We start from the raw sequence: 23,467 nt of genomic DNA, 5'->3' as shown, positions 1-23,467 counted from the left end.
AGACAGAAGAATCACTCGAACCCGGGAGGTGGAGGTTGTAGCAAGCTGAGGTCGCACCATTGCATTCCAGCCTGGGCAACGAGAGCGAAACTCCACCTCAAAAAAAAGGAGATACGTAAGATAGGTACAAACACACACACTCTCAGACACTTCCCTATTCGCAAAGTACTTTTCAAAAACAAATCCAAGTTAGTGAAAATGCAAGGAAGCAATAATTCAGTACATGGTTAAAAACAAACACACAAAACAAGTGGTCGAAGAAAGTAGTTATCTTGAGAAAAGCAGCAATAATATGTATTTTCAATATAAAAAATATATAAACTATTTTATGTACTGTCCCTTCAAAGGGTATTAAATTGGAAAATAGTTTTTAGAGATAAGTCCATAAAATTAAAGATGGAATTTTAGATACAATTTAAAAAAAAAATATTACTCTCAGTTGGCATTCTCTAATTAGGTTATAACGAATTTTTAGTCTCAATTTTATAGTGCATGAACTATCTAATGACAAACCTTACCAAAATGAAATTTATAGTAATAGGAAATATGACTAGCATATGACATACTTCTCAGTGCTTGTCTACCTTTCCAGCATTCACCAGTGCCCTAGTCCTGAGATACTATGGCTTAGTAGTTAGTGAGGAATACGAGTTCTGCAGATGAACTGCTTACGTTTGAATGTTGGCACCACTGACTGGTTATGTAATTTTGGCTAAGTTCCTTAAAATCTCCATTTTTGCTTTTCATTTTCTTAAAATGTGGGTAATAATGGTACTACTTTACATGCTTGTTGGGAATCTTAAATAAAACTGGCATAAGGTCAAGTATGAAGTGTTGACTGACATGACAACTACTACAAATAAAACATTAGGTATACAAATGATTTGCCGTTGTTCTACCTCACAGTGCTGTGGTTTGAATGCATCCCCCAAGATTCACGTGTTAGGAAATTTAATCCCCCAGTGCAATGGGATTAGGAGGTAGGACCTTTCAGAGGTGGCTAGGTCATTAGGGCTCACCCCTTATGAAATGGTTAATGCTATAATCATGGGAGTAGGTTAGTTATTTAAGGAGGAGGCTCCTGATAAAGAGGATGAGTTTGACACACTCTGCTTTCTGTCTCCCACTTGTTTCTGCCTTCCGCTTTTCTGCCATGGAATGACCCTCAGAAGATGCCAGTGACATACTCTCAGGCTTCCCGGGCTCCAGAACCATGAACCAAGTAAACTTCTCTTCTTTATAAAGTACCTAGTCTGTGGTATTCTGTTACAGCAGCAGAAAACAAACGAACGCATGTGGTTTTCTCTCACTTCCCTATTTATTTGACATCAACTCCCTCACCCCATCAGTGAAGAATTATTATTGTCATTATTTTTCTTTTCTTTTTTCTTTTTTTGAAATGGGGTCTCACTCTTGTTGCTCAGGCTGGAGTGCAATGGTGTAATCTCGACTCACTGCAACCTCTGCCTCCCAGGCTCAAGTGATTCTCCTGCCTCAACCTCCTGAGTAGCTGGCATTACAGGTGCCCACTACTCCACCCAGCTAATTTTTTGTATTTTTTTTTAGTAAAGATGGGGTTTCACCATGTTGGTTAGGCTGGTCTCGGACTCCTGACCTAGGGTGATCCACCCTCCTCAACCTCCCAAAGTGCTGGGATTACAGGAGTGAGCCACCGTGCCTGGCTGAAGAATAATTTTTAACAAATTATGGTTTGCTATAAAAGAAAAAGTCAAATCTTCTTTATAATATCAATATATAAAAACCAATCTGTGGTTATAGCTATGTTTTTGGGGGTTTATCCTATACCACCCACTATTTTAGACTTGGCGATTTTATATAATTTTTAATTTCAGTTTCAATAAGAGCCACTGTATTTTCTCCACCAAAATTTTTATACGTGACCATTGCTTAAAAATGGATGCTAAGGTGGGTACTAAAATATATTGCTATTGTCTCTTAACAATGTTATTAAATGGTTAATAAAATTACAAGACAAGGCAAAAACAGCAGCAGCAAATGCTTATTATCCTTAAAAAAAACCCCACAAATGTTGTCTTGAGGGTTGTTCTTTTTATTAACTAAAATCCTAAACAATCTGAAAGAGATTAAACTTTCTGAGACAAAATAGAGCAAAATGCTAAAGTTGCTAAAGTGATATTTTCAAAGATTTCTGGAAATTCACAAACATATCTTGTACTGTCACTTGGCTATCAGTCATTCTGTGTGGAGCAGGTGCATTCAAGTCAAATTGATCTATTTCTACCACTTACCTGCTTCAAGAACTTGGGCATGTTTTATAATCCTTCCAACTGCCTGCCCTATCTGTAAAATGGGCATGATATCTGCTTAATAAGTACAATACCATACATCTCAGCAATTTCCAAGCTCAGAATACCCATCACATAGCAGGAACTCAATAATAAATAATGGTTGCTATGGATGTCTTTTAGTTTGGTATAAGAAAAGCTCAATCAATTACATTAAATGGAGGAAGGGGGAAGCAGGACATACAAAAGAAAAATGACAAAACTTAAAAGGTAACAATTTAAAATATAAATTATGTTTGAAAAGTATTAGTGACCTTCATGTCAGGCATCCATACATGTACCTGGGGGAAAATCTTTTAAAATATCATTAAAAAAGCTAAAAATGATTACCAGTGAACAGATGTTATTTAATTTTTTCCTTTTAAATTTCAAAATGGATTAAATCCAACATTTTCCACAGACTATAATATTCTTTTAAAAGAATCTCTAAGAAAAATGCTGATTATCACCCAGGAACATTGACGACTATCCCTTGATTTCAATAACAAATATTTAAAGTACTAAAAAGGCACTGCTAAATCTTTGCTAATGGAAAGACAAATCTTATTCCTTTCTCTGTTGGCGTAACCTATTCCTAAACTAACATGCATAACTCTTATTCCAATGATGAAAATGCTTCATTATGGGAAGGTACAGTGGTTCACACCTGTAATCTCAGCACTCTGAGAGGCCAAGGCAGATGGATTGCTTGAGCCCAGGAGTTCTAGACCACCCTGGGCAACACGTGAAACCCTGACTCTTATAAAAAATACAAAAATTAGCTGGGTGTGGTGACCCACGCCCATCAGGTAGGTCCAGACTGCAGTGATCCATGATTGCACCACTGCACTCCAGCCTGGGCAACAGAGGGAGACCCTGTCTCTGAAAAAAGAAAAGGAAAAAAATGCTTCATTTTAGTAAAAATTCAATTCAAGGCCAATGTAATAGTGTAATGAGGGCCACCCTGGAATTTGATGATCAAATGAAATAACGTAAGCTGAAACCCTGTAAGGCTCCAGACAAATGTAGGCTGCTGTTATGTCTTAATGAAGTTCGATCTATTTCTTTGAAGTCATACATCGAAGAACTTTTAAAAAGTGCTCATGCCTGTAATCCTAGCACTTTGGGAGGCTGAGGCAGGAGGATCATGAGGTCAGGAGTTCCAGACTAGCTTGACCAACATGGTGAAACCCATCTCTACTAAAAATACAAAAATTAGCTGGGCATGGTTGCAGGCGCCTGTAATCCCAGCCACTCAGGAGGCTTAGCAGCAGAATCACTTGAACCCGGGAGGCGGGGGCTGCAGTGAGCTGAGATCGGGCCACTGCACCACCCTGGGTGATAGAGCGAGACTCTGTCTCAAAAAAAAAAAAAAAAAACCTCCATAATTGGTAGCGTGATTCAACAAGTCACTAGACAAGCATGGAAAAGAAAAGATAAAATGTGAAATAAACAGCAATTATTACTTTAAAAGCTGTTTAAAGCACTTAGCAATCAAAAATATTTCTGAACTATAAGAAATCAACTAAAGCAAACTAGAAAATACATGATGGTTATTCTTAAAACCCAAATTAAATTTTAGAGCACATTTAAAATCTATTTCAATGGAATGTACTTAAATAAGAATATTTATGTTCTTTTCAAGTGGTTGTCTTCACATTTTATTCCCTTTTGATGCCCCATTACGCTCTACACCAACTGATCCCTGTCTCCTTTAACTTGTATTCCTATATCTCGTATTCTTTTTTATTCCATCTAGCGGCCTCAGAGCCTTCGTACTTGCAGTTTCCTCTCCCTGGACTGAGCTCTCCTTGGATTCTCTCATGGCTGTATCCTTATTTCATAAGGTCTTCCTGAGCCACCCTAACTAAAACAGTTTCCTCTTACTCTGCTTTGTTTTAAATCATGGTCCTAAACATTCCCTGCATTATATTAAATGTCTGTTTGGTGGATGTCTATTACTACATGAGACTATAAGCCCTGTAGTAGCAAGGATTTTTTCTCTTCACCACCTAAGATAATACATGACACACAGAAGGACTTAATAATTATTTATTTACAAAAGGAAAAAGAAAACAGTACCTACCTCCTCAATGAGCTCACAGTCTTCAAAAGGAACATAAATTTGAAATATGGATTTATAATGACAGGTTTTTTTTTTTTTAAATCTAATTTTGCTTCTTTTCTTGATGTAAAGCATTAAAAAGACAGATTGTGGCCGGGCATGGTGGCTCATACCTGTAATCCTAGCACTTTGGGAGGCCGAGGTAGGTGGATCATGAGGTCAGGAGTTCAAGACCAGCCCGGCCAACATGATGAAACCCCATCTCTACTAAAAATACAAAAAATTAGCTGGGTATGGTGGCAGGCGCCTGTAATCCCAGCTACTCAGGAGGCTGAGGCAGAATAATTGCTTGGACCTGGAAGTGAAGGTTGCAGTGAGCAAAGATGGTGCCACTGCGCTCCAGCTTAGGTGTGTCTCAAAAAAAAAGGAAAAAGGACAGATTGCACACCATGTGCAGTCCTAGCCTTATATAAATAGGAGTATATGCAAAGTTCATAAGTCAGTTATTTTAGAACACATTTTTAAAAAGCAGAATTTTAAAACTGGTAGTAAAAAATGGTCACAGATACCAAAATATTTCTCAAATTATTATATTTCTACTACATTGTGAATTAAATAGGATTTTGAGTGTGAGTCTCACAATCTAATGTTTTTAATGGGAAATGCTTTCTAGGTCAATTTAGAATAAAGGAATGTAATAGTTTAAGTAATGTTACTGATCTCAAATATAGATATGCCAATTCTCCAAAAAGAAATTTATTTTCACTTTGTTTTTATTCTAGCCAAAGCAACAGCTGCCCACTATGAGGAAAGATGGGAAGAAAAATGGTGAGATGCAGAAAAAACTTATTTTCAAGGGCTTAAGATATGGAAGAGGGAATGAGAGTCCGAAAAAAGCCCAGGTCTTATCTGCAACCCAGTCCAGAAAAGCTGCTCTGAAATTGAGTATCTGCAATCTCAGGAATGCTCTGTACACAATTAGGAAAAACGTAGCATGACAAACCAGATATTTGCATGGGCATCTTTTCTTTGTGAATTTGCTTTACTTCATTAAAATTTTAAGAGTCTAACCCTGGAAGGGAAGCTTAGAGATGATCTTTAATTCTCTACTAACTTTCACTGTCTCAGCTCCAACATTTTATATATATATATATATATATATATATATATATATACACACATATACATACATATACATATATATATATACACACACACATTCAAAAAACAGAGAAACTGAGATATAGGAGGTCACAATGAAACTGTTTTAAAAGGTTTTTAAAAGAATGAATTTTTTTTTTTAAATCATGCTACTTTAACACTATTTTACATAAAGACTATACACATTGTAAACTGTGTAAAAAAAGAATGATTTACTCTAATGGAAGCCAAGGGTGACAATAAAATCCTCTAAGCTGCAAATGATGAAGTTATAGAGCCCAACCTGAAAAAGCAGATGGGGTTGTACAGAAGATGGCAGTGATATCCTGGGAGTCTCACTGCTATATTTATACATGATGTATTTGTTCCTTAATCCATATAACAGAAATAAAAACCAAGGTAATGTACCCAAAGGATGCATTCACAAGGCCAAACAAGTACTTTTTCTATTACTGAATTCTTTTTGAGCTATAACTAAATTTGGGAAACACTATTTATACAGAAGACATTTTATATGAACAATCTCAGTGAACTATCTTCTTCATGAAAGGCTAAGTAATTTAAATCGTCAAGGTCAAAGAGCTAGTTATAGGAGCATGTAAGGACCACAGTACTTGTATTTCAAATTCTAAAGTAGTATTCTTTTTAATACAGCAAACTCCTTGGTAGCATCTACTCCCTAGGTTGCAAATAAACCATATTCTCCAGTTTTTTAGGATTCATTTTCCCTACAGAAACAGTATTATTAATATACTGTTAATTATACAGCATATAATTACCTAGCATTTTAGGCTAGCCTTCAAGTCTATTTAACTCATCAAATCGTTAAACTACAACATTAAGCCCGAAGGTAGATGCTATGCCTGGGGAACATGTTGCATAGCAGAGAAGAGTAGAGACAAATAATACTCTTCCTCCTATCCCGCACAAGCAGGGCATATTAGGCAAAACACTGACATTGTTCACCTTTTCTTTTCTCCAGGCTTCTCCCAGGAAAACCTGTTACTCAAATCCAATAAACTATCTTGAGCCTCCATTCTAAATCCTTCCCAAAGTCCTGCCCTATTTTTCCCACTCCCAACAGTACTAAGATTTCCAAGCTTCAACATTCTCCTCTATCTTCTTCAACAACTATTAGTCTAAATCCTGTATTGGTCCATTCTCGAGTTGCTATAAAGAACTACCTGAGATTGGGCGATTATAAAGAAAAGAGGTTTAATTGGCTCACGGTTCTGCAGGCTGTGATGCATGGCTGGGGAGGCCTCAGGAAACTTTCAGTCGTGGCAAACGTGAAGAGGAATCAGGTGCGGCAGGCCAGAGAAGGAGGAAGAGAGCAAAAGGGTAGGTGCTACACACTTTTAAACCAGATCTCATGAGAACTCACTCATTATCACAAGAACAGCAAGAAGGAAATCCACCCCTGCAATCCAATCATCTCCTACCAGGCCCCTCCTCCAACATTGGGGATTATAATTCAACATGAGATTTGGGCAGGGACACAAACCCAAACCTTGTCAACTCTGGTTCTAAGAGTGTAGCTCATCCCAACTCAGACTGTTGGGAACAAAATATGACTCAGAGATCCTTAATTTCCAGTGCAGATTTTTAAGAGGGTTGTCTTTGAATTATTCAACAAAGTGAGTAGGGTAGGGAAGCAAGAAAATTCTTTGTGTACATTAATAATTTGTAATTTGAAGAACACTGTATAGCTATAAACCAAACTTTATACTTCATTTCCTAGATTATAAACATGTGTACATGTATAGGGAATATATATTTTAATTTCACAGGAAAGAATCCTAAGGAACGCTTATTTTTTAAAAAGTACGTATAAACCTTTTAATCTCCGGAAGCTAGAAAAAATTTTATAAAACTTTTCCTATTATGTGAAGTGAAATTCTTCATCTAGTTTGAAAAAGATGAAAGTCCTGACATATTTGATGAATTATATCACTCACAAATCAGTAAGTCAGCAGATGGTGCTAATGAAGATTACAACTGACACTTCCAAACGTATCACTTTCTTAAATTCAGTGAACCATCTGGCAAATAAAAATCTTTGGCTATAAATAGTATTGCAAAAAACACAAACAGGCCAAGGGAAATTCCTAATATGCATAGGGTCAGTACTACTGCATTCATATAAAAAGATATGCTTTCGTATATAATTATCTCTTTCATAAGAAATCAGAAGTACACTACTGCATTGTTTCCTCTTGATAAGAATATGAAATTGTCAAAATAACCAAAACACATTCAATGAAAACCAAACAGAAATTCACAAATAATATTACATGTAAAAATATACTCAAATGCAAAAGTACATTTGACCAAAAAAAGAAAAAAAAAAACTCCTGAATGGTCAAAGGTTTTTTCTCCACCCCCATTCTTTCAGCCTTCCATGTCATGTAATAAAAAGATTTTTCTTTAGTATATTCTTTTTAACTCTAAAGATTCTGATCAGATAAAGAAATAATCAATTCCACAAAATTCATTCACCAAAAATTATTTGAAATTCTAATTCATAGTATAAATAATACTGTTAATAAGATTTATCATAATACAAGGTAATCGTTCCAAAGCAGAATGTCTGTGTTATATTTCTAGTGTAAATAAATAATCTTGTCCATAACTGATGATCTCCTACAACAGTTCTACAGAAATAGTTTTTATATTTATATGTATATATGCATATATGTATATATATATGCACATAGACATAGAAAATTGTGTGTCAAAAATGTACACATTTCTACTTACTTATATACTCATTGAGATATAGTAGCTGTAATTTTTATACTCAACTCAAGAAATCAAGAAAATATTACATTTATTCCATGATTTCCCCTGAACCAAGCACTTAATGTATAGTATTCCCAAACTATTTTTAGTTGTTGTATAGAAATTATGTGGAAAACTAATGAACACACAAAGATGGCAAAGAGGAAGGAACTGAATCATGGTATAATAAGAATTAATAATAAAACACTTTTCTATTTAAAATGCATTTAGTGAAGTTGCCACATTGCCCTTCATTCTAAAACATCTTAATAGACTTTCCAAGTATTTGTCTACCTATCTTGAATCAATTTCATCACTAAGATTAATTGACTCTTATATACTACTACCCAAAAGGTAATGTTAAATGACTACAAGTCCGCCAAGGCACATAAAAATGTGTGTAACAGACACACACACACACACACACACACACACACACACACACAGTCTGCATATCTGAAAGTTTAGTTATATTTTCCAGTTGAACATAAATATGTAGTATAATAAATAACAATATAATCATCTTTTATTAACAGTTTCAAGAAAGAATCACAAGAATGAAACATAACTGATAGCTGGTAGGTATAAAAAATATCTAAAATTAGTTTGTTCTACTGATTTCATAATTGGATGGCATACACTACTAACAGAGCAGCAAGGGTGCAAAGATTGAAATTTAAACCCCTAATTAAGCAGTAGTTTGACAGTTCTAATGTCCTGTACCTGCTTGACACCATGACTCAGTAAGCAATCTCAAATGAAAATTAATACTGCGTACAGTATAATCTTAGTTATAGGTAACAGCTGATCGTGTTTAGAAAATGAAAACCGCAAGTGTTCAAAAATGCTTGTGCTCACGAAAAACAACAAAAACTTCTACACAGTTTTATTCATTCAAGAAACAGGAATTTGTAATAATGAAAAATGGTTTGTGGATTTACTTACAACATCTTGATTACTGTCATTTGATCATAACACAACTGCAACCAACCCGGCTGCCACATCAGCTTCTCTTCAGGGGCTAGGTCTTTAATCATAAATCAACAGAATGACTAATTCAACATTGTTAAAACTAGTGAGTAGATGCTTGGAGCCACTCCAGGTTTAGCATCTTTCAAAAGGTCAACACAGCTACTCAGTAACACAATAGACTTATCTTTAAAAATGCTTCCTTCTTTTCTAGGGTTGAAAAATAACATGTAACCATTTACATTTAAAGTGAACTTCAGTAACTAAAGTGTTCATTACTTCCGAAATCGTGACCTGCTAAAATAACAGTTTTAGTCTTCCTCCTGTGGCCAAAGTCACAAACCTCTCCTCTCCTCTCCTCTTTCCTGATGGTTTAAAATAGTTTTCCAGATCTAAAAGACCCATCAAAATATTTATTACTGTTTCCTGCATCAGTCTTATTTGCTATAGAAACACTACATGTCAACCTTAAAAAAAAAAAAAAACTTTTTCTTTTAATAAAGAAGCAACCAATAATGCAAATGGAGCTTAGATGTAAACATTACCAAAAAACAAGATGCTAATACAATTAAAAGGATTTAGTAGTTAAAATGGATTTTAACTATTTACATCTGCTTTCAGTGTTATAAATGATGAAAACCTAGTGTTCATATCCTTCATAATAAAAATTTATTCTGCACTTTAATACAAAGGCTATGTTGCATAAACAGAGGATTTAAAGCTGTAGCAGAGTGGCTGAATGAAAGGAAAATGGCAATCTTTCTGGCTCCAGTAGATGCCATTCCCTATCACACAATATTTCCCACTCATAAATACATGACAAATACTTCCTCAATCATTTTTTACGAGCAGGGATGCACAGGGGGTAGTCAATGGCTAGCTTGAGGGAAAATAGGAACAGCAGGCGGCAGAAACTGTACAGAAAATGGCTATGTGGTAAATTCTCTTCTGGAACATCACTCAGTTACCCAGTCTTTGATCTTTCAGCTACAATTACACTAACTTCCACAAGATCTGGATCCCTCCCAACCCTCCCCACAAAACATACAGACACCAACCCCAAACCAGATCACTAGCTATACATAAAACTATTAAAATTTGGTTTTCTGAAATAGGATCATTCATACCTCTACATTATTATAAATTAAAATTTGTATTTAGACAAGAGTTTACTTTCAATTGCTATAACCATATCATCATCACAACTGGTCTCACAAAAAACATGGGGTGTCTGGCGACAGCTAAATCACAGACTGGCGTCTCCTAAGCAGTCTGTCTACCATTAGGGTCTGGGAAATGGTATTTACTATACAATTAGAGCCAGGGAGTTCTACCTGTAATCATCCAAATACAGGTGTGAGAAGCCCCTTTGGGCAAGGAAACTGACTCATCCCTTTTCATGTAAACTTTGATGTCTGTATTGTTTCACAAAGCCTCAAGAATCCTTACCATTCATATTACAATGAGAAGATTTATTAACTGAGGTCAAGTAATAAATTTTAAAATTTATTCCTAAAGGTAACAATTTTTAACACATTAATCATCAAAATTATAAGAATTTGAAAGGAGGCAGAACGGATTATTTTAAAGTTAATTACCTGATGTAGGATACTGACCAGCTGAATGAAATCTTTATGTTAAATTTATGATTTTTATAACATTACCAAAAAAAGAGGCTAAATTCAGCTTCCTATCAGGAACACAAAATGTCTTATAGTAATATCAACTGGGCATTTTTAGTTGCAGTAATTTCACAGAATTTATTCTAACGATTTATTGGAGTTAACCATCTGACATTAATTATTGTTTTGGCTTCCAGTCTATGAATGTTTATTTTTCAGTTTAAAGCCTTCTCACTCTTTGATATCATATGGAAATGAGAATTTTTAATGGAAAATTGAAACCATGTGCATCTAAGTACTTAATGAAGTACAGGGAGAAACCGACAATATATTTTAGGAGAATTCAGATATTTTGCTTTGGATAGTTTTGATTTGTTTGTACGACTCAATAGTATAAAATACTTAGAGCCCAGTGAGGCAAGTCAAAGTGAGTACTATGCCAAACGTGGACATGCCCACACGTATGAACACATAACTTTCTGAAGTCATTAGTGACAGTAACAAATCTTGCACATTTTGGTTACATGCCAAAAATGACAATCCATAGATTAATGCATAGTTTTTACCTTGGTGTACTTTTAAAGCATTTGAAACAGGTACTGGCTTTTCCCCACATACAACCTTTTTATTTTTTATTTTTAAAGCATTCAACCTGGATTTTAAAATTCATGCCCAGCTACAACACCAAGAGGTTATTTTAAAGTCACTTATAATGTCAACACAGCTAGAAATTGCTGCTGTAAGAAGTTTTATTGTTGTAACTACATTTATTCTCATTTTGCAATGGAAATAAACAATAATGCCTAATAAACTTACGTTTGATAAGTAAATATATATGATTCAATATTGGTTAATTTAATTCAGTTTTTCTTAAGTTCTCTATAAATCAACTAGAAGACTCACCTGTGAAGGTAAATGCCAAGCAAAGCTTTCTCATCCATTTTAAACTTTTTAATAATAAGGAGAAAAATATTAAAATTAAACATAGCATTAAGTACATATATGCATGTGTGTGTTTGTGTGTGTGCAGAGGTGACACATTTGGGTATATCTGGTGAGGAAAAACTTACCATTTGTTTTTCTTTCGAATGTAGTCTTTTTCAGAAAGATTAACCAAGTAGACCATTGGTTTTGAAGTCAAAAATAAGTGTTTATTCAACACTTCAATCTAAAGTGGGAGATGGAGAAAGTATCCTTTTTAAAAGTTTAGTAAATATGGAGTAAATCACTGAAGAATTTGAAAGTAAACATTCTTTAAAACAGTAAGCATTTTCATTTTTATAATTCTTGTTTCCAAAGGATTAGTAGTTATGAAACATCATGAGTAGGGGAAAAGAAAAAAAATAACAAGCCCAGGAATAAGCAATCACTGACAGAAATAAAAGTTTAGATATAATGGTGAGTGTAAAATAATGACAACTCTAATTTGTTCCCTAGGAAATCAAAGCAAAGGCAGTAATAGATGGCATGATATTTATAACTCACCTCTTTGTCATTCCAATCATGATAGAAGCGAACAGGTTTCTTTTGATCTATAACCCAGGATTTTACTTTGCACATTATATCCTACACATGATTGAGAAAAAAGTAAATATATATGAATAACTAAGCATTTAGATACTAAATATTAAAATAAAGATTTCAAATTTTCAAAATAAAAATAGTTTGTTTTAATGAAAGGGGGGCTAGGCCACACAAACAATTATTTTCAATACCTCATTTAAAAACCAAACACTAACAAAACATTGTGGCATTAAATTTTTAATGTATAAAATGGACAATATTAGCAAAAATTGGAAACAGCCTGAAAAATGTCTTGACAATTCAATTACATCAAACACTAAATACAAGAGGTAATACCATTTCAATATTACCTAGTGATGCCACATAGAAGACAAACATGCTATTAGAAAATGGAGTGAGGGGATATACTGGAGAACGACTAAATTATACTTTTTCTCCCTAAGAAGAAAAACAAACAAGGCAAAATTGAGCCTATTATCGATGATCCAGCCTCCAAAATCTTAAATCAACTGACCAACCAATTCCCTTTTTAAATTAATTTTTTGCCAACACCTTCTCCCTGCCCACTTCTCCCACAGCCGCACCCCCAACACCCCCTATCCCCCCACCCCGCCAACCTGCCAAAGCCTCCATTACACAATGGCAAGAGCCCTGCACTGGTGACCTCCAACCAGCTGCATTCACTTTCAGAACATCTCTCTCTGCTGGAAATCTAAAGGCCTTTTAGTTAGCAAGCTAGTGTGCATTCAGAAGGAGTAACTGCAGGAAGAGCCCAATGTGCTTTGTTTCTCTGGCCTTTCTTCACAGAAAGATTAATCATCTGTGAAATGGAAACGGCAAACAGCAAGTGACACAAACTGAACCCTTCAAGCCTTTCCTCATCAGTTTTGTGGTTCTGAATCTAAAAGCTGCGTGTGGCAAGGTTCTCCTTACAGGCAGGTGTTAATAAAAGGCTCTCGGGTCTGAAAGGTCAAATTTAGCTCTTCCAGAAGAAGTGCATTTGAGAGTCATCTGGGTTTTTGTTGTTGTTGTTATTAAAGATAATTTATGGATATGTTTTAAATATGCATTTCTCAAAATTTATTGTAACACAATTATTAGTAATCAATTTCTTGGATTTTCATTGATGTATTTTACTTTGCCATAGCCAGTTATTCTTCTTTAAATGTCCATTTGTATAAATTATCTCAATATTTAGTGTACCTTCCTTCCAAATCTTGCTGTTACCAACAGGAAAAATAAGGAAAAAGCCTTAAATCCTTAGATCCTGATTTGAAACCCTCCAGGCAAAGGACTTCCCACAGATTTTAACAAGGAAGGGGCAAGCTGAAAACTTTTAATGAAATCTAACATGTTCTGCTTAAGAATAATCACTTTTACTCTTCTATAACTGAATTTCACTCATAAATGTTTAAAAGTGGCTAATGTAACACCATTTCCTACAAGGAGAAGATCAAAGTGCTATATTACAAATGCATTATGATTAAAAAAGCCCTGTGCAGCCTTGCTATTAACTGTTCTTTAAACCCTAAAAGGCTTCCCATAGATCTCACTTGGCACTGCATATACAACCTTTGACAAGTAATGTAGACCATTTTTATTCATTGCCTAAAATTGTAGGCAATTATGTGCGTCACACTGGCCACCTGCAAATTCTGAATGCCTGCTCTAGTTGTCAGTGCAAAAAACTAATGTCGGAGGGGATTAATCTAGGGGGAGAGAGTCCTCTTTAATGGCTCCAGCAGGTGAAATGGCCCAGCTGGTTACTATGATGAGTGGCCAGAACAGCTTATGTAGAGACACGCAACAAGATTATACAAAAGAAAGAAAAAACAGTGGTACCATCTTATATTTGGTTCCATTAGTTTTTTCAATTAAAGAAAGAAAACAGACAAAAGAATGCCAAACAAAAATAGGGGAAGAAATTAAATTTTAATCATATAAAAACTATAAAATACTCTGTAACTATAAACATTTTTACAAAATCTAAGAGCCTCTATAAGTGCTGATCACTAGTGAAGGAATTTCAGTATTTCTCTTTCATTTTAAATTAACTAGACCATTACTGCAGATATAGGAATCTTATCACAAAAGCATTTTGGCATTAGTTTTTTTTTTTTTTTCACATTACAAATTATATTACAAATTAGGAGCACTCAAAACATTTTTTGCAGTCAAGTAAAATAAGTTAAATATAATTCACTTGTAATCAAATTCTTAAACAGCATAGTATTCCTTAAAGCCACATTCAAATATTTTTAGAGAAATTTATACATTACAACCTAGTTTTTGAACAGTTGAAAGAAAAATATTTTGTACTCAGTGCTCTCTTAATTATTCCCACAAAAGATTTAACAGCCAAGAAAAGACAATTTAGATTGACTAAAAGATGTCAGTTTTATTTAAGACAAATCAAAAATAGATTGTTTTTCAAATAAGATTATTTTACATAAATGATCAGTATACGGTATAGTTTCAACGTGCTCTTTTTGTTAAAGCAAAAATTAATTCTAATTTTAGCAAAAAATTAAAAGATGTTATATTCCCTATCTGAAAAACTTCTAAACACATCAAAGAAAACATTTGGGCTTGTCTGCACATAATGCTTAATGGTTGATTGAATTTATTTCCTTATGTTCATATGCACAAATACATATATAAATAACGATGATTAGAACAATAAAAAGTTCCAGTTAACTGAACTTGGCTAACTGGAAAAGAAAATCAAACACACAATGCATTTAGACATTGCCTTAGGTTCCATATTTCTTCACTATCATTATGTAGAAATACAGATGTAAGGGTACTAAAGTGGGCTGTTTTGATAACTGTAACAAATCCCTCATTTTCAAAATAAATTCTGATAACTTTAACAAATTTTTCAAAATAAATTCTGATAAATTTTGATAACTTTAACAAATCCCTCATTTTCAAAATAAATTCTCTATGATTTTCAAAATCAGAGAGATACACAAAAACTCCTGGTCATTTGAACATTTTGGTTAGATTGCAGTTATATGAGTGTACTAATTTGAGAGGTAACAGTACAATGCTTAAGTGTGGGAATAAACCCTAGCCACTTACCAGGTCTGTGAACTATTTCATTGATAAAATGCAGAGAATGAGATCTACCTCCTGTGAGTTGTGACGATTAAAAGAGATAATGCATACAGCGTTTAGCACAGTTCTTGGTACAGAATGACTTCTCAATAAATGTGAGTAGTTGCCATTGTTATGATTGCTGAAAGATTAAATACCAGTGATCTGCAAAATGGCAGTATGTTCTCTTGGGTGCTCCTTTAAAGCATATGTACACTTTTCCATCTGTATAATTGTTCACTAGTCCTTTTCTTTAAATTTCTGAGTTACTAAATATACTGGCTTTTTTTCATGAAATCTCGTCAGGCTTCTTCTAATCTTCACATTCTGCAAGGACTACCTTTTGCTGAACGACTGTCTTTTAACTGCAAAGAAACTTAACCCAAACTCACCTTGAATACCTCACTCTTTTGCTTTGACTCTTCTAACTGATAGTTTCCCATTTCACATTAGAAATGCTCTATTTTCTTGATATATTTTATTATTGTTGTTATTGTTAACAGCAACTGTAACGTATTTACACTCAGAGCATTATGTGTGACTTGTCTAAATTCCCATAGCTAGTAAGTGGCAGAGATGAGATTCAAATTTAGGTCTAAGTAACTTGAAAGTTCATGTTCTGCTCCATACCCTGGCATATTTGTCTTCCTTACTGCTTTTATAACTCTTCCTGTTTAGTCTAGACATCCCCCAAGGTTGTTATTCAAAACCCTCATTCTCAAATTCAATATTCTTATTATTATTTGGGTACAATAGCTGATCATTAATCCATGTATCACAAAAATAGTAATTTATCTTTGTAGACAATTACATAATAATCCAGTCATTTATTAGACATTCCTAGACTACTAGACTTCTCTATCTTAGTATCTTCAGTTCCCATAGCAGGAATTATTAACCTATGATCCACAAACAGATTTCACGGATTCCTTAACACCCTGAAACTGTACATAAAGTTCTGTTTATGTGCCTTTGAGGGAAGATGGCACATATACTTCAACTGCTTTTCAAAGGGATCCATAATCCAAAAGTCCAAGAACAATGGCTGTTAGTGACTCTGATAGCAATACTCACATGCCCCAACAGCCAAGTAAGTAAATGTTCTAGGTCCAGGGACTCCCAGACCAGAGGCTGAGACACTGACCCAAAACTTGCTTTAGCCAGATCCTACACTGAAAATTTATCTATCTTGATCAATACTGTACTGTTAAAAATTCTACCTATTATAATATTTAATGATTTCCAGTTAAAATCATAATAGGGATGTTGGAGAATATTATATATTAAATATATCATTATTCTAAAAGAACTACTTGCTTGAGGGTAAAAAAAATGTTTAGAGTGAAATATGTGGGATTTGTCCTACTATATATTAAAATAAGCCATAAAACTATAGTAATTAGAATAGTATAACACTGGCACAAGAATTCAGATATAGATTAGAAACCATCTAAAAAGCCAGGCACAGTCGCTCATGCTTGTAATTCTAGCATTTTGGGAGGCTGGGACAGGAGGATGGCTTGAGACTAGGAGTTTGAGACCATTCTTGGGCAACACAGTAAGACCCCATCTCTACAAAAAATAAAAAATTAACAGGGTGTGGTGGTGTCTGCCTGTAGTACAAGCTACTCAAGAGGCTGAGGTGGTAGGGACTGCTTGAGCCCAGTATGAGGCTGCAGCAAACTATGATTGCTCCATGCACTCCAGCCTGGGTGACAGAGCAAGACCCCGTTTCCAAACACATGATGATAGAAATAAACTTTTCTTTTCTTTCTTTCTTTCTTTTTTTTAAAAAAAGAAAATCTAGGCCAGGCGTGGTGGCTCACGGTTGTCATCCTAGCACCTTGGGAGGCCAAGGTGGTAGATCACCTGAGGTCAGGAGTTTGAGACCAGCCTAGCCAACATGATGAAACCCTCATCTTTACTTAAAAAAAAAAAATTAGCTGGGCGTGGTGGCAGGTGCCTGTAATCCCAGCTACTTGGGAGGCTGAGGTAGGAGAATTGCTTGAACCTGGGAGGCAGAGGTTGCAGTGAGCTGAGATCTTGCCATTGCACTCCAACCTGGTGACAAGAGTGAAACTCTGTCTCAAAAAAAAAAAAAAGAAAGAAAAAAAGAAAATCTAAAATGCCATTAATTGATTAATTGGAGATTTGCTAATTATATGGGGCACTGATACAACAGAACACTTTGTATCCATTAAAATGAGATAGATCTATATGTACATATACATGGGAAAATGTCCAAAATATACTGCCAAGTGAGAACAGGAGGTTTAGAACAATGGAATATGGTTAAGAATATGGATTTTAGCCATATTCCTCAAGATTTGAGTTCATGTCCTGGTTCTACCACTTTCTGGCTGAGTAATTTTGGGGAAGTTACCTAATCCCTTGAAGTTTGCTTCTATAAAACTGTATAGCTCCAATTAAACATATGGTGATTATGAAAGTAAAACAAGTAAATGTATGTAAAACAACTGGCAAGTTCCAGGCATGCGGTAAATACTCAATAGATAATAATATTTATGGTAGAGTGCATAGTGTGATTCCATTTATGGTTTTGAAACTACATATAATATATACAAATAGACATACTCAAATAATGAAAATGGATAGATACCACACTAAATAATTAGCTATAGAAACCTCCAGAAGGTTAGATGCCAGAGAGTTTTTCCCTTTCTGCCTTCTTTTTAAAACTACAGTACTTTTTAAAAAATTTTAACCAATAAATATCACTGTTATAATAGGAAAAAAATGAAGGTATATTCACAGGGTAAGGGGAGGGAGGGACTTCATCTATTCTCTGCCCACCATCTGTAATCCTAAAATTTGATGGCTAAATGGATAGACTTGGTGGTTTAACAAGGTGACTCACTCTTATTCTGCAATAATTATAACTTCCAAGTTATACTTACCTTCAGGAAAACTTGCCACCATAATTCTAATGCTGATATCCAGATGAACTGACTTATGCTGGTTAGGTAGCTTTAATAAAGACAGCCAACAATGTACCCAGGCCGCAAGAATTAGGGCAAGGTTTCCTGTTCAAAACAGTCTTGCTAGAAGTCCACTAATACAGCATCCTTCAACTACTCCCTTTAAACACCCGAAATTGAAGAAAAAAAAAATCAAACTAAGCTTTCTCTTATAAAATAGACCTCCACTGTATATTCTATTAATAACCTGATGTTTGGGATCTCTCTGAATTACAGTGTTAAGCATTTGTTCTACTTAGATGAAGGCTGCTATTTACGAAGGCTAGAGTACTGATCCCTGACTAATATCTTTCTACATACCTGAATGACTGAAACTCCAGAAAAGGATTAGGCAATAACAGACAGAACTAGCAGTAATGCTCTACATGACCATGAGTACATGGGTGTGTGTGTGTGGGATCCCCCAAGAATTAACACGATAGATTAATTCTAGCAATAACCTTGGTAGAATACATGTTGCCAGTGTAGATTTTCAGTTACATGATTCACTGAAGCAGATAGTAAGACCACTACCTTAATATAATGTTCCTAGCCCCTGTCTGCAATAAAGTGGTAACCAAAATGGACACCAATTTATTTCTGAGGTATATTCTAAGTTTGAGGTATACACTCAAGGATCTGGCCATTACTAAAGAGAAGGCAATTGTCCCTATGATTCCTAAAAATAAGTTTGAATGGATTTTGCCATGTTTGAGGAAGGGGTAGAGTTTGTGGGGAAGCCAACAAATCTGATTTTAATAAAAGGAATACTGATAACTTATGGAATGTAGAGTCATAGAAAAAACACATCTTTAAAAATGACCAAGAAACAAAAAAAACTTCAATGAATTATTTGGCATAGTTAGTAGAATGCAAAAACATAAGAGCATCTATGCAATAGGAGCATGAGGTTATGAAAAGAAAACAGTGAGGTTAGAAAAAAATGAGTATGTCAAAGGAGTTGATAAAAGTACAAATATTTTTAATGAAACCAAAATCAAAGTAGGAAAATAAAAGTCCAATCCGGAGACACAATGATATGGCAGATGATAATCAATGGTCTCTAGGTCAAACTCGAGAAGGGAATATACTGAAGTATGACATACACTCAGTGTAACATATATAAGTGCCCAAATGAACTATCAGAGAAAAAACACATGCTTGCAATTAACATCCTGATCAACATTTAGAATATTATTAGTAGTATAGTTACAATGTTTCATTCCTCTTCAGAGATAATCACTATTCTGGCTTCTTTGCATCACAAATTAGCCTGTTATTGAAACTTATAGAAATAATCATACAATATATATTATTTTGTGTCTGGCTTCTTCTGCTCAATGTTATTTGTGAAATTCATCCATGCCATTCCATGTAGCAGTATTGTGTTGTTCTCTGCTGTGTAATATTTCACAGTAGGAATATTGTACAATTTATACATTCTACTGTTAATGGACATCTAAGCTATTCATACCTTAAAGCTATTAGGAATAAGGCTGCTATAATCATTCTTGTACATGTATTTTGGTAAATTTGTGCATGCATTTCTCTTGATTATATTCCTAAGACTAGAATTGCATGGTCATAGGTCAGACATTTATCCAAACTTCATACATATTACTAATAAAGTTTCAAAAGCAGATGTACTAATTTACACTCCCATCAGCACTGTATGACAATTTCATTTGCTTCACATTCTTCCCAATACTTGGTATTGTCAGTCTTATTAATTTATGGCAAGTGTTTGGTATCTCACCATAGTCTGAAATTGCATTTCTGTGGTGATTAATGAGGAATTTTATTCTTTTGTGAAGTACTTGTTGAAGTCTCTGCATATTTTTTATATCGACTCTCTCTCTTTTCCTTATTTATTTGTAGGAGTTCTTTGCTGTATACTGCAAATATCTTCTTTCTCTGAGGAATGTTGCTTTTATGTTCATGAAAGAGATTCATCTATAATTTTTCTCTCTTATATTGTAAGATTTTGGTATCAGGACTATTCTGACCTCATAAGGTGATAAGTTTTTCTATAAGGTGACCTCATAGGTGATAAGTTTTTCTTTTCTACTGTATGAAAAACTGTGACTGAGACTTTACACGTATACTAAAGTCATATGGGTCAGGACTTTTATTTACAGTAAGTTTTAAAATTATGAGTTCAATTTCTTAAAAAGATATAAGACTACTTACATTTTTTATTTCCTTTTAAACTCATTTTGTTAAGTAGTCTTTTAAATTTCCCCATCTCTTATATTTTTCAAAATCATTGCCATAAATTGCTTATAATATCTTTTTAGTAGTATATTGATGTCTATAGAATGTACAGTAATACATTTTCATTGATAATGCTAGTATTTTGCTTCTCTTTCCCGCCTTCACTAGTCTTGCTAAGAATTTATATTTTACTAGTGTTTTCAAATGACCAACTTTTGGTCTTTTTGATCCTTTTTATTACATGTTTCTTTCCTATTTCATTAATACTTACTTTCATCTTGTTTCCTTTTATTTAATTTCTCTGGGTTCCTTTTATTGTTCTTTTTCTAATCCTTTCAGAAAAATACTTTCAGATCACTGATTTCACCTTTCCTTATTTTGAGACATATATATTTATGACTAAATTTATAGAACTTGAGTGTATACATCAGAAAAAACAAATTTTGACATATTGCATTTTCATTATCATAAACTATTTTCTTTCCATAGTGATTTCTTCTTTGAAACATGAGATCTTTTAGAATTATACTGCTTAAATTCCAGACATTTAGAAAATTTCTAGTAATCTTCCCATCATTGACTGCTAAGTTCAATTTCAGAGTGTTTAGGTAATATATTCTTTATAATTTCAATAATTTGAAATTTGTCATTGTTTTATAGCCAATGAAATGATCAATTTTGGTAAATGTTCCATTTTTACTTGAAAAGAATGTACATTCTACTGTTGTTGGGTGCCATATCCTATATATGTCAATTAAGTCAAGTTCCTTCATTTAGTTGTTTAAATCTTCTATATTATTTACTAAAATTCTGTGTGCTTATTCTAGCAATTACTAAAAGTATTAAGGCTTTCTTTCACTACTATAGACTTGTTTTTGTTTTGTCTTTCAATCCTGCCACTTTTTGCATTACGTATTTTAAGGTTATACTATTATGCACATATAAACTTAAGTTACCGTGCCTCCTGTTCTACTGAACATTTGGCATTATGAAATGCCCCTTTTAACGCCTTTAAAGTCTAATTTGATATTGTATAGTACATTAACCTTTTTGTTGTTGTTAGGGCTTGCACAGTATATATTTCTTCATTCTTTGCTTTCAACGTTTCTGTATCTCCAACTTACAATGATTCATTTGATATAAGATTTTTTACTTTACTGGGACATAACCGCATTGTAAGTCAAGAAGAATTTGGACCTATGATAGTTCAACTTATGAATTCTGGGCTTTATGATGGGTTTATTGGGGTATTAGTGCTTTTTTTGACATACAGTATTTTCTTTCCTTTTTGAGACAGTCTTGCTCTCTCACCCAGGCTGCAGTGCAGTTGTTCAATCTCAGCCCACTGCAAACTCTGCCTCTGGGGTTCAAGCATTCTCCTGCCTCAGCCTTCCGAGTAGCTGGGATTACAGGCATGCGCCACCATGCCTGGCTGATTTTTGTATTTTTAGTAGAGACAGCGTTATGCCATGTTGGTTTCTTAGCATCAAGCGATCCACCAGCTTCAGCTTCCCAAAGTGCTTGGATTACAGGCATGAGCCACTGTGCCAGGCTGACAAAATATTTTCAACTTATGATGTAACCCCAATATAAGTCCAGAAGCATCTGTATATACGATATGTGTCTTGTAAGCCGCAGAGAGGTGGCCTTTTAAAATCCAATCTGACATTCTTTGTTTTTTTTAATTTAAAAAAAAATTATTGGAGTGAAATACGTAAAACATAAAATAAGTCATCTGAAGGTAATTTAGTACTAAAGCATTTCACACACTCACAATGTTGGGCAAACCACCTCTATCTAGATCCAAAACATTTCCATCACTTCAAAATAAAGCAATGTACTCATAAGCAGTTTCTATCCATTATTCCTCCTCCTAGTCTCTGACAACCACCAATATGCAGTTCTATCTCTATGGATTTGCCTATTCTTAACACTTCATATATACAGAATCATTCACAATGTGACCTTTTGTGCCTGGCCTCTTTCACATGGCATAATGTTTTTGAGGCTCATGCACATTGCAGCAACAGTACTTCATTCCTTTTTGGCTATTATGAACTTTCTATTATGAACATACATGCACATATATTTGTTTGAGTAACTGTGTTGGGTATATACCCAGAATTAGAATTGCTAGTTCATATGGTAAGTCTACAATTAACTTTTTGAGTAACTGCCAAGCTCATTTTTTCTCTTTCCCCAGAGAAAGTAAATTTACTTGAAATTTTATTTTTAACTGACACATAATAATTGTGTATGTTTATGGGGCACAATGTGATGTTTTGATACATGTACACTTTGTGTAATGATCAATCGGGGTATTGAGCATATTCATCACCTCATACATTTATCATTTCTTTGTAGTAAGAACATTCAAAATTTTCTCTTCTGGTTATTTTGAAATATAATCTTTGTCTTTTATTGCAGTATTATAACATTTTTACTCCATTTTACTGCTGCTACCCTGTCTGTATTATCGTCATGTATTTTAACTGAACTATACATTAAAACATGTTATCATTATAGTTTTGTTTTTACTTTTCATTTTGAAAAAATTTTAAACTTACAGAAAAGCTGTAATAATAATAACAGCACAAAGTTCCAGTATGAGATAATGAAAAAGTTCTGAAAATATATAGGGGTAATAGTTGTACAATATTATAAATGTACTTAATGCTAGTGGATTATACACTTAAAATGATTAATGGTATATTTTATGTTAGGTATAGTTTACCACAATAAAAAAAA

At 34.1% G+C, this 23,467-nt stretch overlaps 1 protein-coding gene across 2 annotated transcripts in view; it reads right to left on the bottom strand.

Moving 5' to 3' along the window:
- Positions 1–23,467, bottom strand: part of OLA1 (Obg like ATPase 1) — a 174,435-nt gene that overhangs the window by 36,051 nt on the left and 114,917 nt on the right. For both annotated transcript variants that reach the window (XM_032292921.1, XM_032292920.1), the window contains 2 exons: positions 12,390–12,470; positions 11,975–12,072 (listed from right to left, as the gene is read on the bottom strand). In XM_032292921.1, coding sequence (XP_032148812.1) covers positions 11,975–12,072; positions 12,390–12,470 — 179 coding nt within the window. The remainder of the gene's footprint in view (positions 1–11,974; positions 12,073–12,389; positions 12,471–23,467) is intronic.

The sequence above is a fragment of the Sapajus apella genome, unplaced genomic scaffold, assembly GCF_009761245.1.
Source record: "Sapajus apella isolate SASKATOON/1434 unplaced genomic scaffold, GSC_monkey_1.0 scaffold28, whole genome shotgun sequence".
Taxonomy (NCBI): Eukaryota; Metazoa; Chordata; class Mammalia; order Primates; family Cebidae; genus Sapajus; species Sapajus apella.
Note: the sequence above shows the minus strand (reverse complement) of the source record. Positions and strands in the feature narration are given on the sequence as shown.